Consider the following 18,731-nt stretch of genomic DNA (forward strand, 5'->3'; position numbering starts at 1 on the left):
ACTTCCTTATCCCATACATTTACTTCCTTATCCCATACATTTACTTCTTTATCCCCATACATTATTTCCTTATCCTTGTACATTGACTTCCTTATCCCAAACATTGACTTCTTTATCCCCATACATTATTTCCTTATCCCCGTACATTGACTTCCTTATCCCATACATTGACTTCCTTATACCCCATACATTGACTTCCTTATCCCATACATTGACTTCCTTATCCCATACATTGACTTCCTTATCCCGGTACATTGACTTCTTTATCCCCATACATTGACTTCCTTATCCCATACATTGACTTCCTTATACCCCATACATTGACTTCCTTATCCCATACATTGACTTCCTTATCCCGGTACATTTACTTCTTTATCCCCATACATTGACTTCCTTATCCCATACATTGACTTCCTTATTCCGGTACATTTACTTTTTTATCCCCGTACATTGACTTCCTTATCCCATACATTTACTTTCTTATCCCCGTACATTGACTTCCTTATCCCATACATTGACTTTCTTATACCCCATACATTGACTTCCTTATTCCATACATTTACTTCCATATTCCGGTACATTTACTTTTTTATCCCCATACATTGACTTCCTTATTCCGGTACATTTACTTCTTTATCCCCGTACATTATTTCCTTATCCCCGTACATTGACTTCCTTATCCCGTACATTGACTTCATTATCCCATACATTGACTTCTTTATACCCCATACATTAACTTCCTTATCGCATACATTGACTTCCTTATCACATACATTTTGGCCCTCATTTTGAGTTGTTCGCTCGTTATTTTACTTCGCATCGGAGCGATTTGTCGCAAACTGCGCATGCGCAATGTTCGCACTGCGGCTGCGCCAAGTAAATTTGCTAAGAAGTTTGGTATTTTACTGACGGCATTACGAAGTTTTTTCATCGTTCTGCTGATCGTAATGTGATTGACAGGAAGTGGGTGTTTCTGGGCGGAAACTGGCCGTTTTATGGGAGTGTGTGAAAAAACGCTGCCATTTCAGGGAAAAACGTGGGAGTGGCTGGAGAAACGGGGGAGTGGCTGGGCGAACGCTGGGTGTGTTTGTGATGTCAAACCAGGAACGAAAAGGACTGAACTGATCGCACTGGAGGAGTAAGTCTCGAGCTACTCAGAAACTGCAAAGAAATTTATTTTCGCTATTTTGCGAATGTTTCGTTCGCTATTATGCTAAGCTAAGATTCACTCCCAGAGGGCGGCGGCTTAGCGTGTGCAATACTGCTAAAAGCAGCTAGCGAGCGAACAACTCGGAATGAGGGCCTTACTTCCTTGTTCGGGTACACTTACTTCTTTATCCCCTTACATTATTTCCTTATCCCCATACATTAACTTCCTTATCCCCGTACATTGACTTCCTTATCCCCGTACATTGACTTCCTTATTCCGGTACATTTACTTCTTTATCCCCTTACATTTCCTTATCCCCATACATTAACTTCCTTATCCCATACATTGACTTCCTTATCCCATACATTGACTTCCTTATTCTGGTACATTTACTTCTTTATCACCATACATTATTTCCTTATCCCATACATTTACTTCCTTATCCCATACATTTACTTCTTTATCCCCATACATTATTTCCTTATACTTGTACATTGACTTCCTTATCCCATACATTGATTTCTTTATCCCCATACATTATTTCCTTATCCCTGTACATTGACTTCCTTATCCCATACATTTACTTCCTTATTCCGGTACATTTACTTTTTTATCCCCATGCATTATTTCCTTACCCCGTACATCGACTTCCTTATCCCATACATTGACTTCCTTATTCCGGTACATTTACTTCTTTATCCCCTTACATTTCCTAATCCCCATACATTAACTTCCTTATCCCATACATTGACTTCCTTATACCCCATGCATTGACTTCCTTATCCCATACATTGACTTCCTTATTCTGGTACATTTACTTCTTTATCCCCATACATTATTTCCTTATCCCTGTACATTGACTTCCTTATCCCATACATTTACTTCCTTATCCCATACATTTACTTCTTTATCCCCATACATTATTTCCTTATCCTTGTACATTGACTTCCTTATCCCATACATTGACTTCTTTATCCCCATACATTATTTCCTTATCCCTGTACATTGACTTCCTTATCCCATACATTGACTTCCTTATTCCGGTACATTTACTTCTTTATCCCCTTACATTTCCTTATCCCCATACATTAACTTCCGTATCCCATACATTGACTTCCTTATACCCCATGCATTGACTTCCTTATCCCATACATTGACTTCCTTATCCCATACATTGACTTCCTTATTCTGGTACATTTACTTCTTTATCCCCATACATTATTTCCTTATCCCATACATTTACTTCCTTATCCCATACATTGACTTTTACTATCCCATACATTGACTTATTTATCCCCATACATTATTTCCTTATCCCTGTATATTTACTTCCTTATCCCATGCATTGACTTCCTTATCCCATACATTGACTTCCTTATCCCATACATTGACTTCCCTACCCAATACAGATATGCCCTCATACATCTTTGCTGCAGCCCGTTTGGATTGTGTTTCCTCCTAGCTACCATCCTACGCCATCCAGTGACCTCCAGGCTGGAATTCGTCTTTAAAATAAAACAATAAGAGGGGTAGTGAAGAAGAGAATGCCCCTATGGGAAGCAGTTAATATACTGCCAATCAGGATCCCGGCGACCACAATACACACGCCGGGATCCTGATAAGCGGTGAAATGCCAACACCGGAATACCGGCGACACAGGCTATTCTCCCTCTGTGGGTATCCACAAAACCCATAGAGGGAGAATGTAACTTTCTATCGCTTGCCCGCTGCCGGTATACTGGTGGCTGGGATGCCGCTGTTGGTATATCATACTGAATCCGCCCCAATCTCTCCAAAGGGGTTTCCTGGCCAAAGAGCAACAATTTGCTGTTACTATGGCAGGTGCAGTCTCTCTGTCGGAATATGACCCTCTATGTGGGCGGCTGTATGTCCCTGTACGCAACTGCTGTCAGCGACATCCCAACAAAACTCCCATCTCTGCGTTTTCACAGCCACCTCCCTGTTACCTGCCAGTAACCCTCCAGGAACACCCCATACAATTCTGTTACCGTGCGCCCGACTCTGCCCAGTGCACAGACTTTGGGGGTGATTCAGATCTGATCGTTGGCTGCTAAATTTGTTGTCCTGCGTTCAGATAGATGCCGCCCAAGGGGAGTGCATATTCACCGTGCAAGTGTGCGATCCCACGTGTACGCCGAGCTGCAAAAAATCCCTGTCAGCGGACAGCTGCAAATCCATTCGCACCTCACTCACCATCAAACGATTTTCCCATACTGTGCAGTCTCTGCGCAGCCACGGACTTACTCCTCCAGTGCGATGAGAACGGGCTGATCAGGGCCGGAGCTGACGTCACACACCCTCCCTGAAAATGCCTGTGCACGCCTGCGTTTTCCCTGACACTCCCAGAAAATGGGCAGTTACCACCCCCAAACGGCCTCTTCCTGTCAATTACTGTTAGGTTCCTGGTGCTCAGAACAAGGGAGATGTTATGAAGCGAGTCCAGAGCACCAGGACGTAATGCTGGGAAAGGGGAATGGAAAGGGAATAGCCCCTGGCGCCCTAACTCCGTTGTCTCGCCCGTGTGGTCAGAAATCCCCTGCGAGACTATGGTTGCTTGAGCCCATGGCAGCCGCGTTTGAAGGGCGGATTATGTCTGCCCAACTCCGATGCCCCCTCAGGTCTTAATGGGAGACAAAGGGAAATCCGAGACAGGGTGATAACAAGGGGCCCTCTGACTAAACAACCAGGCCAGGGGCTACAAGCTAACTGACTAAACCTGAGGTATGTGCGGTAACCCGCCAGGGAAAAGGACAACCAAAATCCACTAGTCCGTACTCCTACCCAGCACCGCTGGATACCAGAGTGGATCTGTGGGAGCGGAATCCTCCGCAAAAGCTCCGGAACACAAATAATAAAAGATAAATAATTAAGCGGCCCAGCCGCAACACACGGCTACGCCGTGACTCACGAACACCACTGGATGTTCAAAGGTGCTCAGTCAGGACTCCAGAAACAGATGACGACTTCCGAGTACAGGACAACTGAGAACAGGAACGACCGGATACAGCAGGACTGGAAACACTTTCAGCAAACAGATTCAGCATTCAGGAAGCTCAGGAACTAGCAGGAACCAAGCTCAGAACTCAAGCAGACTGAAAACCCAGAAATATCACCAGCATCTGCGAACTGCAATCAGCCAGCATATAACAGAGAGGCCTAATTAATAATCCAGTGCAGCTGGCCTATTGCAGGACTCCAAGCTGACAAGATGCAATTAGCAGCCAGATGAGGCTGAACACATGGGAACAAGCTGCAATTGCACAGACTCACCAGCGGCAGCAGACAAGAGTAATCTAAAACAGAGCAATAGGAAATCCTGGCATGCAAGACAACTAAATAAACATAAAATAGAAATGAACCACTACCTGTGGTTCATAACAGTATCCCCTCCTTAAGGGTGAGCTCCGAGCACCCCATGACACCCACGGGGAACATAAACAGAAGTATAACATAAAATACATAACAAAAATGCAAAACAGGAATGAGCCACAGCCGTGGCTCATAACATTACCCCCCCCTTGAGGAGGGGTCAAAAGACCCCAAAATTCAGACTATCCAGAACAAGGGATACAAAAAAAAACAAAAACCTGACACACTGGTCTAACAGACAAGAAAACAAAAACAAGCTGTAGCAACAACTTGTAACAGTGCCCTCCCCCTAACGGTGGCCACAGGACACAAGACAAGGAGGAAAAAAAAAATCTCTTTTTTTTTTTTTTTTTAAATCAAGGCAAGAGTCAAAAAATTATTTCTTTTTCTTCTTCTTCTTTTTACAAAGCTCTTTAGGTCTGACCAAGGTAATTCCCCAAACATTGTCTGAACTGATGGTACCACCCAGCAAGGCTGCGTTCAAATCAGAGACAGGTTTCTTACCCTTGGGAGCTGAACTTTCTGGTAAAGTACTATTATTAGAAGAAGAAGAAGAAGAAGTCAAAAAAGCACATCCTGCAGTCAAAACATCGGGCTGGGACTCTTGTGCAGAGTTTACAGTATTTGGTGGACTCTCAGCAGACAAGACGGGTGACTTAGAGGAACCTGAACCAATTTCTTTGGAACCGTTTTTTTTAACAATTGCATCACAGAATGCTAGGGGATCCTGAAGAATGGGATCTTCAGCTTTCATTAGGCTGGTTGCCCACTCAGAAGGCTCTCCTCTAAAAGAATAAATCAGATAGAGCCCAAGGTTTTCTGAAGTGATGCCCAGAAATGGTCTAGACAACATAATAGTGTAATAGTGTTTGAAAAGCGCCAGAAATTGGGCGAAGTCCCCATCAAAGGTTATGAATGTTGAGATATCAGAGTCAGGATCTGTTTCCTTCTCATCTGACTGACTGGAGTGCTTTGCTAGGACCTGGTCACTATTGACCTTACTCGAGGCTGAGACTCTCTGAACCCCACCCGGGGCTGAGACTTTCTGAACCCCACCCGGGGCAGTGACTTTCTGAACCCCACCCGGGGCAGTGACTTTCTGAACCCCACCCGGGGCAGTGACTTTCTGAACCCCACCCGGGGCAGTGACTTTCTGAACCCCACCCGGGGCAGTGACTTCCGGGGACCCCGCTGGGGCAGTGGCCTCCGGGGACCCCGCTGGGGCAGTGGCCTCCGGGAACCCCGCTGGGGCAGTGGCCTCCGGGAACCCCGCTGGGGCAGTGGCCTCCGGGAACCCCGCTGGGGCAGTGGCCTCCGAGAACCCCGCTGGGGCAGTGGCCTCCGAGAACCCCGCTGGGGCAGTGGCCTCCGAGAACCCCGCTGGGGCCAGCACCTCGGATTCTTTTACTGGGACCGGGCCGTTGGCCTCCCTGACTGGGATCGGGCCATCGGCCTCCCTCTCTGAGTCGATAATTATCAAAAGTTCTCCCGGGACTATGACTTCCGGGACTTTTGCTGAAGCAATAACGTTCAGATCCTCCACTAATGCTATGCTTCTTAAGTTCTTTCCTGGGGAAGCGACTTCTAGACCCTTCTTTGGGGCTGCGTCTCTCGAGACCCCACTTGGGGATATTACTTCAAAGATCCCTTCTGGGGTTTTGCTTCTCGAGTTCCCCTCAAGAACTATGGTTTTAGAGACCCTTTCTAGGGTTGCGCTTTTCAAGTCCCTACCTGGGGTAACAGCTTCTGAGACCCCTTCCGATATGGACACCTGAACTATAATATTTGATGTCCCTCTATAAGCTAGGGCATCAGGTACCGCTCCAGCACTCTGGGCATCGGGTACCGCTCCAGCACTCTGGGCATCGGGTACCGCTCCAGCACTCTGGGCATCGGGTACCGCTCCAGGACCCTGGGCTACGGGCACCGCTCCAGGACCCTGGGCTACGGGCACCACTCCAGGACCCTGGGCTACGGGCACCACTCCAGGACCCTGGGCTACGGGCACCACTCCAGGACCCTGGGCTACGGGCACCACTCCAGGACCCTGGGCTACGGGCACCACTCCAGGACCCTGGGCTACGGGCACCACTCCAGGACCCTGGGCTACGGGCACCACTCCAGGACCTTGGGCATCGGGCACCACTCCAGGACCTTGGGCATCGGGCACCACTCCAGGAACCTGGGCATCGGGCACCACTCCAGGAACCTGGGCATCGGGCACCACTCCAGGAACCTGGGCATCGGGCACCACTCCAGGAACCTGGGCATCAGGCACCACTCCAGGAACCTGGGCATCAGGCATCACTCCAGGGACTTGCAACTCCGCTTCCACAGGAACCTCAAGAGAGGAGAGAAACATTCTCTTTTGATTCCTGAATCTATAATGGGGCTCCCTTGCCCAAGGACCCCAATTATAGGACAGAGAGCTTTATGTGTGGGTTGTGTGACAAGTGCCTCTGCCACAGTAGAGACAGGAGTAGGTCTTGTATCATGACTCAACTTGGCCAGAGGGCAAGACTCATCACCACACATTGGCTTGCGCAACTCACAGGTCTGCAGATAATGGCCTAAACCCCCACAATATAGGCATAAGTTTAAGTTTCTGCGACGCAGACGCTCCTCTTCTGAGAGCCTGGGCCGCAGAAAACTTTTAAACCTTTTCTCTTCAATTAGACCAGAGGATTCTCTTGTCACCATACTGTGAGCAAGAGTCTCTTTAGAGATAGATGTACTCTCAACGACTTCTGGCAAAATGAGCAAGATTTTAGTCAGAAGGTTTTGCAGTTGCTTTAGGGATTGCTGCAAAACTTCTAGTCGCTCTGGTCTCAAAGCACTGAATACAGAGTTCAGAGCTGCGAGAGATGCCTGCAGGGCTTGCATAGTAGACATAGGAGGATTTAAAACTAGACGAGACAAGACAAGACAAGGCAAGACAAGGCAAGACAAGGCAAGACAAGGCAAGGCAAGACAAGGCAAGGCAAGGCAAGACAAGGCAAGGCAAGGCAAGGCAAGGCAAGGCAAGACTAAATTTTGCTAAACAAAACAAGACTTTTTTTTTTTTTTAAACACCGGACTGGATTCTAAACACCGGACTGGATTCTAAACACCGGACTGGATTCAAAACATTCAAAACACCGGACTGGATTCAAAACACCGGACTGGATTCAAAACACCGGACTGGATTCAAAACACCGGACTGGATTCTAGACTAGACACTGGACTGGGCCAAAAAAGAAAAAAAGTTTTATTTCTTTTTTGTGGTATGGCTGGTGATAATGTTAGGTTCCTGGTGCTCAGAACAAGGGAGATGTTATGAAGCGAGTCCAGAGCACCAGGACGTAATGCTGGGAAAGGGGAATGGAAAGGGAATAGCCCCTGGCGCCCTAACTCCGTTGTCTCGCCCGTGTGGTCAGAAATCCCCTGCGAGACTATGGTTGCTTGAGCCCATGGCAGTAGCGTTTGAAGGGCGGATTATGTCTGCCCAACTCCGATGCCCCCTCAGGTCTTAATGGGAGACAAAGGGAAATCCGAGACAGGGTGATAACAAGGGGCCCTCTGACTAAACAACCAGGCCAGGGGCTACAAGCTAACTGACTAAACCTGAGGTATGTGCGGTAACCCGCCAGGGAAAAGGACAACCAAAATCCACTAGTCCGTACTCCTACCCAGCACCGCTGGATACCAGAGTGGATCTGTGGGAGCGGAATCCTCCGCAAAAGCTCCGGAACACAAATAATAAAAGATAAATAATTAAGCGGCCCAGCCGCAACACACGGCTACGCCGTGACTCACGAACACCACTGGATGTTCAAAGGTGCTCAGTCAGGACTCCAGAAACAGATGACGACTTCCGAGTACAGGACAACTGAGAACAGGAACGACCGGATACAGCAGGACTGGAAACACTTTCAGCAAACAGATTCAGCATTCAGGAAGCTCAGGAACTAGCAGGAACCAAGCTCAGAACTCAAGCAGACTGAAAACCCAGAAATATCACCAGCATCTGCGAACTGCAATCAGCCAGCATATAACAGAGAGGCCTAATTAATAATCCAGTGCAGCTGGCCTATTGCAGGACTCCAAGCTGACAAGATGCAATTAGCAGCCAGATGAGGCTGAACACATGGGAACAAGCTGCAATTGCACAGACTCACCAGCGGCAGCAGACAAGAGTAATCTAAAACAGAGCAATGGGAAATCCTGGCATGCAAGACAACTAAATAAACATAAAATAGAAATGAACCACTACCTGTGGTTCATAACAATTACCTTGCGAACGCCCGTGCAATCGAAATTTTCACACCAGACTTTCGCTGTCCGCCGATGCCTGGTGTTGTTTGCCGACGCACGTGCGCTTTGCAGTGCATACGCAGTTTAACGCTTATCGCCCGCTGGGCGAAAACGCACAGCAGCGATCAGATCTGAATTACCCCCTTTGTCCGTGTGCGCAAAACTATTGCTCCACATGCACAAGATATCGCCCTGCTGCGTCTGACTTGGGATCGCGCCCATAGTGTGGGATGGCTCTGTATTTGCACTCACCAAAAACGGTAATGTTATTATCTTATACATATACAGTTCCAGACATGACCCTTTCTACTAAACGCCCCACCTCAATGCTGTCTCATGGCATGTGGAATAATAGGGTGATTATATTAGACACTGATCTCTCCCTGGTGACAGCCAGTCCCCCATGTATTTTATCAGTAGTCATCCGGGTGTTTTATGTTCTCTTACTATATGCTTGCTACAAACCGGTTTATAAAAGAGACCTAAAGCACATTCAGTATATAATAATAATGGTCAGAATTACCCCTTATCTCTCTCTTATTACAGCAGACCAGGGCACCGCAAGTTCAGTCACCAAGGTCAGCCCGATTTCTAAGGTAACACCCCAAAGAAAGATCTGTGCTCCGCTAGATAAATTAGTCAAGTTTGGTAAATAGTTTGTCCGTATCATGGTGGTCATTCCGAGTTGTTCGCTCGCTAGCAGTTTTTAGCAGCCGTGCAAACGCTATGCCGCCTCCCACTGGGAGTGTATTTTAGCTTAGCAGAAGTGCGAACGAAAGGATCGCAGAGCGGCTACAAAATAATTTTGTGCAATTTCAGAGTAGCTTCAGACCTACTAGGCGCTTGCGATCACTTCAGACTGTTCAGTTCCTGTTTTGACGTCACAAACACGCCCTGCGTTCGCCCAGCCACGCCTGCGTTTTTCCGAACACTCCCTGAAAACGACCAGTTGACACCCAGAAACACCCTCTTCCAGTCAATCACTTTACGGCCAGCAGTGTGACTGAAAAGGTTCGCTAGACCTTGTGTGAAACTACATCGTTCGTTGTAATAGTACAACGCATGTGCGCATTGCGCCGCATACGCATACACAGAAGTGTCGATTTTTTGCCTGATCGCTGCGCAGCAACCGAAATCTGCTACGATCAACTCGGAATGACCCCCATATGCAATTAGGAGTTCCAGAGAACCTAAACCTAATGGAACACTTCTTACATTACTGCATTATACACTTTACTGTGTTATCATCATTTTTATAGTTATCAGTTTTGTTACTTAGAATGCTGCTATATTTCTGTGAGAGCCACCGACTTCAGCTGTTCACGTACGAGCACAGGCAAACTGTACAGACCCAACCAGCCGGCACTTGGCGCGAATCTATGGTTGGCAGTTAGTGCGGTTGGCCAATGGCACACCTTCTGGTAGCCCCAACTGACATCTGGCCAGACCTTGAGGATTGCTAGTTGTTTTACACTCACAATAGCAACGATCTGTGGTGAAACTGACCACCCAAATGTCTGCGTATATGGGCAGCTTAATGGCAGTAGGTGATCTGTGCATTAAAGAGCTTCTCCACTGTGAACCGCTGGCACATGGCTGCTTGGTGTGTCTAGACCTTTGAGAGCTGACGCATAGCAGACACCATAACCGGTGTTCCTCAAGCTCTATGAATTCTGTAGATGTTATATAGAGTGTATGTGCCATATTCAAGGGAACTGAGCTATACCGTCATAGATAGTGTTTCCACATTTACCATCCAGGTATTAATATTATTATTATTTATTTGGCACCACAAAGGTTCTGCAGCGCCTAACAAAGTACCAAAACACATGAGCGAAAGAAGTGACTTACAGTACAAGACAATGTAGGACAAGTACATGGAATATAAACATTGCTGCGTCAGGGGACAGGACACCGAGATAAGCATCAAGGTGGCAGAAGCCGAGGGTTAGGTGCCACTGTAGTAAGCATGGAGTAGAACACAGTCTAAGTAAGAGAGGGAAAAGCACATGAGGGGAGAAGGCCCTGCTCGTGAGAGCTTACATTGGGAACCTTAATTGGCCATGGGGACAGAGTATAGAGTTTGCAGTGATTGGAGGCCTGAGGAAGCCGTTGGGAACCAATGGGCACAGAAAATCCAGTCATCCAAAATTCTTCATGAAGGGTCTTGCAGTTGAAACTCGTGTAACTTTGAAGATTGTATGGTTCCACGTGGCACAACCCCACCTAAATGCTATAGGAGCACTAACTTTGAAAAGGGCCTGATTACATATGGCCAACATTGCATTTAAGTAAAAACCCCAGCAACCAGACACTGGCTTTCACTGTCTACCTTAAGCTTTGCAGACAAAAGTTGGTTGGTTAATGTGGTTAGAAATATTCATAAATACAATGTTAGTAAATTGAAAGATGTCCTTTTACATTAAGTTTTAATTTTCTTTATGTTTAATTTCATATTAAGGAGTTCGTCGTCTGCTGCAATAAATTAATGCTAAGTGGCAAATTCAATGAGCTGCGCAGTTTACAGCGCGGCTGTAGTACTGGGTATAACGTCCGGAGCTATTCAATTACTACCCAATTTCCCAGTGCGGTGAGTCCGCTGCTAGATTTCGTGTTACGTGTTCAGAGCTATGAAGTCACCCCACGTGGTAAGGAGTTGCAAGGAAATCTGCTATCAAGTGCACCCTCTGGGGCAGTAATTGAATAAGTCCAGGTGCGTTAAGTCCCACTGCTAATGGAATCTGCCACTAAGTGGGCTTTTTTTATTTTTTCAATTTAATTATACACGATTAGTATAATTAGTAAATGAAGGACGTTGTAAAGATCAGTAAAATGGTAATCCCAAGTAGCATAATGGACACGTTTTGTTGTGGAATAAGATGAAGGTATAGACTATCCCACAACAAAAGACGTCATTGGGACTACTGCAGTATCAAGGTCTAGCACCTCCTCAGCTTAATAATTACACATGCCTAGATTTTGTGGCAAGTGTCAACATCAGCTTTCAAGTTACCAAAATCTTATGCCTTATAGTAATCAGGAAACATGCTAAACGTCCCAATAAGGGGAACTCTTTGCAAGGTTCAGGTTTTGTTTTCTCAAGATGAACCAATCTTAAGACACCCTCACCCCACAAATACTGGCTACAGAATGTGTCTGTAATAACTATACAATGAACATCTTGTAAATCATAGAACTTCTAGATGTTTGTGGGGGTTTTATGTACCTGAACGTTAGAGACAGGATGTGAGTGACCGCTACTTTCTTATGAGTTCCAAGTGCAAATTTTTAAAATTTATCTTGTGGCATGAAACTTATGGACATGAGCTGTGAAGTTGAAGATCGGTTCTTACAAGTCATAGAGAATAAAGTAACAGGCATGGTAAAAAGTTACCTGTGACCGCAATGGATAAAATTTAGATGGTGCATGTGGTAAATGTATGATGCGTAAATAGCCCAGGATGCCTGATGTTTAGGATCAGCCCGATATTAATGGATAGCCTGGGAAGACTAATGCTTGCAGTTAGCGGATAGCTGGGCAAGCCTGGTGTTTAGGATTAGTGGATAGCCTGGGAAGCCTGATGTTTAGGATTAGTGGATAGCCTGATGTTTAGGATTAGTGGATAGCCTGGGAAGCCTGATGTTTAGGATTAGTGGATAGCCTGGGAAGCCTGATGTATAGGATTAGTGGATAGCCTGATGTTTAGGATTAGTGGATAGCCTGGGAAGCCTGATGTTTAGGATTAGTGGATAGCCTGGGAAGCCTGATGTTTAGGATTAGTGGATAGCCTGGGAATCCTGATGTTTGCAATTACTGGAATGCCTAGGAAGCCTGATGTTTACAATTAGTGGATAGAGTACTTAGAAAGCTGATGCTTAATATTAATGGATAACCTTAGGGGCCTGTTATATTACATGAATGTAATGCTGGTATGTACGATGGACATCCCAGGGAGCCTGATACAGTATGTATGATGAGAGGACCCCCGGCAAGCCCGATATGTATGATGAGAGGACCCCCCGGGAAGCCCGATCTGTATGATGAGAGGACACCCGGGAAGCCATATCTGTATGATGGGAAGACCCCCCAGGAAGCAAGATATGTATGATGAGAGGCCCCCCAGGAAGCCCTATCTGTATGATGAGAGGACACCCGGGAAGCCTGATCTGTATGATGGGAAGACCCCCTGGTAAGCCCGATATGTATGATGAGAAGACCCCCCGGTAAGCCCAATATGTATGATGAGAGGACCCCCCAGGAAGCCCTATCTGTATGATGAGAGGACCGCCCGGGAAGCCCTATCTGTATGGTGAGAGGACCCCCCAGGAAGCCCGATATGTATGATGAGGCCACCCGGGAAAGCTAGATATGTATGATGGACATCCTGGAAGCCTGATCTGTATGATGAGAAGACCCCCCTGGTAAGCCCGATATGTATGATGAGAGGACCCGCCCCCCCCCCAGGAAGCCCTATCTATATGATGAGAGGACCACCCAGGAAGCCTATGTATGATGAGAGGCCCCCCGGAAAGCCCTATCTGTATGATGAGAGGACACCCCGGGAAGCCTGATCTGTATGATGGGAAGAACCCCTGGTAAGCCTGATATGTATGATGAGAAGACCCCCCGGTAAGCCCAATATGCCACCCGGGAAGCCATATCTGTATGATGAGAGGACCACCCGGGAAGTCCGATCTGTATGATGAGAGGACCCCCCAGGATGCAAGATATGTATGATGAGAGGCCCCCCAGGAAGCCCTATCTGTATGATGAGAGGACACCCGGGAAGCCTGATCTGTATGATGGGAAGACCCCCTGGTAAGCCCGATATGTATGATGAGAAGACCCCCCCGGTAAGCCCAATATGTATGATGAGAGGACCCCCCAGGAAGCCCTATCTGTATGATGAGAGGACCGCCCGGGAAGCCCTATCTGTATGGTGAGAGGACCCCCCAGGAAGCCCGATATGTATGATGAGGCCACCCGGGAAAGCTAGATATGTATGATGGACATCCTGGAAGCCTGATCTGTATGATGAGAAGACCCCCCTGGTAAGCCCGATATGTATGATGAGAGGACCCTCCCCCCCCCAGGAAGCCCTATCTATATGATGAGAGGACCACCCAGGAAGCCTATGTATGATGAGAGGCCCCCCGGGAAGCCCTATCTGTATGATGAGAGGACACCCCGGGAAGCCTGATTTGTATGATGGGAAGAACCCCTGGTAAGCCTGATATGTATGATGAGAAGACCCCCCGGTAAGCCCAATATGTATGATGAGAGGACCCCCCAGGAAGCACTATCTGTATGATGAGAGGACCGCCCGGGAAGCCCTATCTGTATGATGAGAGGACCCCCCAGGAAGCCCGATATGTATGATGAGGCCACCCGGGAAAGCTAGATATGTATGATGGACATGCTGGAAGCCTGATCTGTATGATGAGAAGACCCCCCTGGTAAGCCCGATATGTATGATGAGAGGACCCTCCCCCCCAGGAAGCCCTATCTGTATGATGAGAGGACCACCCAGGAAGCCTGATATGTATGATGAGAGGCCCCCCGGGAAGCCCTATCTGTATGATGAGAGGACACCCCGGGAAGCCTGATTTGTATGATGGGAAGACCCCCTGGTAAGCCCGATATGTATGATGAGAAGACCCCCCCGGTAAGCCCAATATGTATGATGAGAGGACCCCCCAGGAAGCCCTATCTGTATGATGAGAGGACCCCCCGGGAAGCCCTATCTGTATGATGAGAGGACCGCCCGGGAAGCCCTATCTGTATGATGAGGACCCCCCGGGAAGCCCGATATGTATGATGGACATCCTGGAAGCATGATCTGCATGATGAGAAGACCCCCCGGTAAGCCCGATATGTATGATGAGAAGACCCCCCGGTAAGCCCGATATGTATGATGGGAAGACCACCCGGTAAGCCCTATCTGTATGATGAGAGAACCCCCCAGGAAGCCTGATATGTATGATGAGAGGACCCCCGGGAAGCTCGATATGTGTGATGAGAGGACCCCCGGGAAGCTCGATATGTGTGATGAGAGGACCTCCCGGGAAGCTCGATATGTGTGATGAGAGGACCCCCGGGAAGCTCGATATGTGTGATGAGAGGACCTCCCGGGAAGCTCGATATGTGTGATGAGAGGACCTCCCGGGAAGCCTGATATGTATGATGAGAGGACCCCCGGGAAGCTCGATATGTGTGATGAGAGGACCCCCGGGAAGCTCGATATGTGTGATGAGAGGACCTCCCGGGAAGCCTGATATGTATGATGAGGGAAGACCCCGGGAAGCCAGATATGTATGATGGACACCCTGGGAAGCCCGATATGTACGATAGACGCCCTTGGAAGCCTGATCTGTATGATGAGAGGAGACCCTGGGAAACCTGATCTGTATGATGAGAGGACACCCCAGGAGGCTGATGTCCACATGATTAATATCTCCATAAAACCTACAGATTTATGTTTAAATGTAAATTTCAACATTTCAGACTACTTGGGGCAGACATTTTCCCTATACAGAGCACACTTCCTGGCAGTAATCGCACTGAAGGACACAGCGGTCAGACTTTCTATATCACTGAGACAGAGAACAGCGGCCTAAAATCTGATACACTGCAAACGTACTCAATGGCTATGGGAACGCTTACATACATTGCGGAAAGTATTCACAGGGTTTCACTTTTTCCACATTTTGTTATGTTACAGCCTTATTCCAAACTGGAATAAATTCATTTTTCACTCAAAATTCTACACACAATAGCCCATAATGACAACGTGAAAAAAGTTTTTTTGAGATTTTTTCAACTTTATTAAAAATAAAAAATAAATCACATGTACATAAGTGTTCACAGCCTTTGCGCAATACTTTGTTGATGCACCTTTGGCAGCAATTACAGCCTCAAGTCTTTTTGAATATGATGCCAAAAGCTTGGCACACCTATCTTTGGCCAGTTTTGCCCATTCCAGTTTGCAGCACCTCTTTAGCTCCATCAGCTTGGATGGGAAGCGTCGGTGCACAGCCATTTTCAGATTTCTCCAGAGATGTTCAATCGGATACAAGTCTGGGCTCTGGCTGGGCCACTCAAGGACATTCACAGAGTTGTCCTGAAGCCACTCCTTTGATAGCTTGGCTGTGTGCTTAGGGTTGTTGTCCTGCTGAAAGATGAACCGTCGCCCCAGTCTAAGGTCAAGAGCTTTCTGGAGTAGGTTTTCATCCAGGATGTGTCTGTACATTGCTGCATTCATCTTTCCCTCTATCCTGACTAGTCTCCAAGTTCCTGCCGCTGAAAACATCCTCACAGCATGATGCTGCCACCACCATGCTTCACTGTAGGGATGGTATTGGCCTGGTGATGAGCGGTGCCTGGTTTCCTCCAAACACGACGCCTGGCATTCACGCCAAAAAGTTCAATCTTTGTCTCATCAGACCAGAGAATTTTGTTTCTCATGGTCTGAGAGTCCTTCAGGTGCATTTTGGCAAACTCCAGGCGGGCTGCCATGTGCTTTTTACTAAGGAGTGGCTTCAGTCTAGCCACTCTACCATACAGGCCTGATTGGTGGATTGCTGCAGAGATGGTTGTCCTTCTGGAAGGTTCTCTCTCCACAGATGAATGCTGTAACTCTGACAGAGTGACCATCAGGTTCTTGGTCACCTCTCTGACTAGGGCCCTCATCCCCCGATTGCTCAGTTTAGACGGCCGGCCAGCTCTAGGAAGAGTCCTGGTGGTTCCAAACTTCTTCCATTTACAGATAATGGAGGCCACTATGCTCATTGGGACCTTCAAAGCAGTAGATATTTTTTTGTACCCTTCCACAGATTTGTGCCTCGAGATAATCCTGTCTCGGAGGTCTACAGACAATTCCTTTGACTTCATGCTTGGTTTGTGCTCAGACATACACTATCAAGTGTGGGACCTTATATAGACAGGTGTGTGCATTTCCAAATCATGCCCAATCAACTGAATTTACCACAGGTGGACTCCAATTAAGCTGTAGGAACATCTCAAGAATGATCAGTGGAAACAGGATGCACCTGAGCTAAATTTTGAGCTTCATGGCAAAGGCTGTGAATACTTATGTACGTGATTTCTGAGTTTTTTTTAGTTTTAATAAATTTACAAAAATCTCAAAAAAACTTTTTTCACATTGCCATTATGTGGTATTGTGTGTAGAATTTTGAAGGAAAGAATGAATTTATAACATCGTGGAATAAGGTTGTAACATAACAAAATGTGGAAAAAGTGAAGCGCTGTGAATACTTTCCGGATGCACTGTACAAGTCTAGTAACTCTTTATATCAGGATGCTGCTAGATGCAAATACTTTTAGAGACTGGAAGCTCTTGTCGCTGTAAATGTGATTAACCAACTGAATAATATATGCTTAAATAAAAAATAAAACTAATTAGTTCTGAAGCAGATGCCCTGGAGTTACTGAGAATGACACCTTGGTTACCAAACAGGAATAAACACAATATTAGTGGTTTGTTTTATATCCCTCTCTCTGCATTTAAAAAAATAAATAATTATTATATATATATATATTTACAAGCTCAGCTGCGCTGTTTAAACTAATTCTCTTTAATAAATGTTAAACCTTTTGTGCATCTTTTTTTCCCCACTGCACTGCACCATATGTCTTTCCTGTAATGAATGTGTGAAAACCTAATTAATTCTGACCCGAGAATGTTACTGTTAAAGTTTAGGCTGGTCTTTAGTGCGTATGCTCAGTTATTTACTGGTCATGTCTCTGCCACCAGCAGGGCGGATCCCTGTGCGATGACTGGAGCTACAGCCAGAACTAGCATAAAACTTTAATGAGACTGGGCTTCGTTCAGATTTGTACGCAAACCCAATAGTTTTAAGTAAAACGGTTGGGGTCTGCGCGTGCACGGAATGTGTCCGGTGAGATCACGCACGCTTGAATTACATGTTACAGTGTTTGGGGGGTGGTGACTGGGGCCGTTCTTCAAAAAGCGTTGTTCTGTAGTCGTGCCGAACCCAGAACTTCCTGGACACGGCAGACCAATTTCAACGGCCAGCCTGAGTAATCTTCTGCTTACACAGACTAGCCGAGGGCTGTAACCATCCGTGATCACATGCTGCGTCTTCCGACTCTGCACTCGGATCGCAGATGCTGCTAGGTGGCGCCTGTTGGATTTGCATAGTTTGTACGGTATCGCACAGCCGCTTCTCTGTGGCAGTGCAATACCGTACAAATCTGAATCTAGCGCACTACGACACAAAATTGATGAACCACGTTTACAGTTCGTCTTCTGAAAAAGAAAAAAAAAAAGTGACATGTGTAAGGGCCCTCCAGCCACACTTCCTATAGGCTATCCTAATACATTTGTCCTCATACAACAGACTGCCAGTTGTAGAAACCAGCGTGACTGGGAGATTTAGCCCATCGATTATTTTTCTTAAAAATTTTTTTTTTTATTGATTCTGAAGCATATAAACAAAAACAGAACATCAACAAATATGGCAACTGGATACAAACTCATCAAAAAAAAAAAATAGCAGACAAAACACACGATAGCAATACATGTGAGAGATATGCTGCGCAATAGGGGGATCATTGTCTACAAGCCTCGTTACGCACAAGGGAGATGAGAAACACTGAGTAAGCAATTGTTTTGTCTGTGTAGGGAGTACAGACATGTAACTCTCCCAAACCGCAAAAAATCTGTCTACTCTGTATTCCTTAGCCAAGGAAGACCTCAACCAGTCCATCTGGAAGAGTTTAGGCCATAGAATTAAAACAGCAATAATTTAAAAGGCAAAACAAGGTTGGTTTTGTCTTTTAAATTATTGCTGTTTACAATGTATGGGCTAAATCACTGTATTCACGCCAGTTCCTGCAACCCACAGGGGTGTAGAG

General features: G+C 46.5%; 1 protein-coding gene across 3 annotated transcripts in view; it reads left to right on the plus strand.

Moving 5' to 3' along the window:
* PLCG2 (phospholipase C gamma 2) overlaps nt 1-18,731 on the plus strand; it is a 391,280-nt gene that overhangs the window by 369,447 nt on the left and 3,102 nt on the right. Inside the window, exon 33 of one of the 3 annotated variants that reach the window (XM_063945955.1) lies at nt 9,380-9,429. The exons of 1 other annotated variant lie outside the window; for it this stretch is intronic. In XM_063945955.1, the coding sequence (XP_063802025.1) occupies nt 9,380-9,428 (49 nt within the window). In that variant the 3' untranslated portion in view covers nt 9,429. The remainder of the gene's footprint in view (nt 1-9,379; nt 9,430-18,731) is intronic. One more of the 3 variants, XM_063945956.1, reaches the window with a different exon arrangement.

This window comes from Pseudophryne corroboree, chromosome 11, assembly GCF_028390025.1.
Source record: "Pseudophryne corroboree isolate aPseCor3 chromosome 11, aPseCor3.hap2, whole genome shotgun sequence".
Classification (NCBI taxonomy): Eukaryota; Metazoa; Chordata; class Amphibia; order Anura; family Myobatrachidae; genus Pseudophryne; species Pseudophryne corroboree.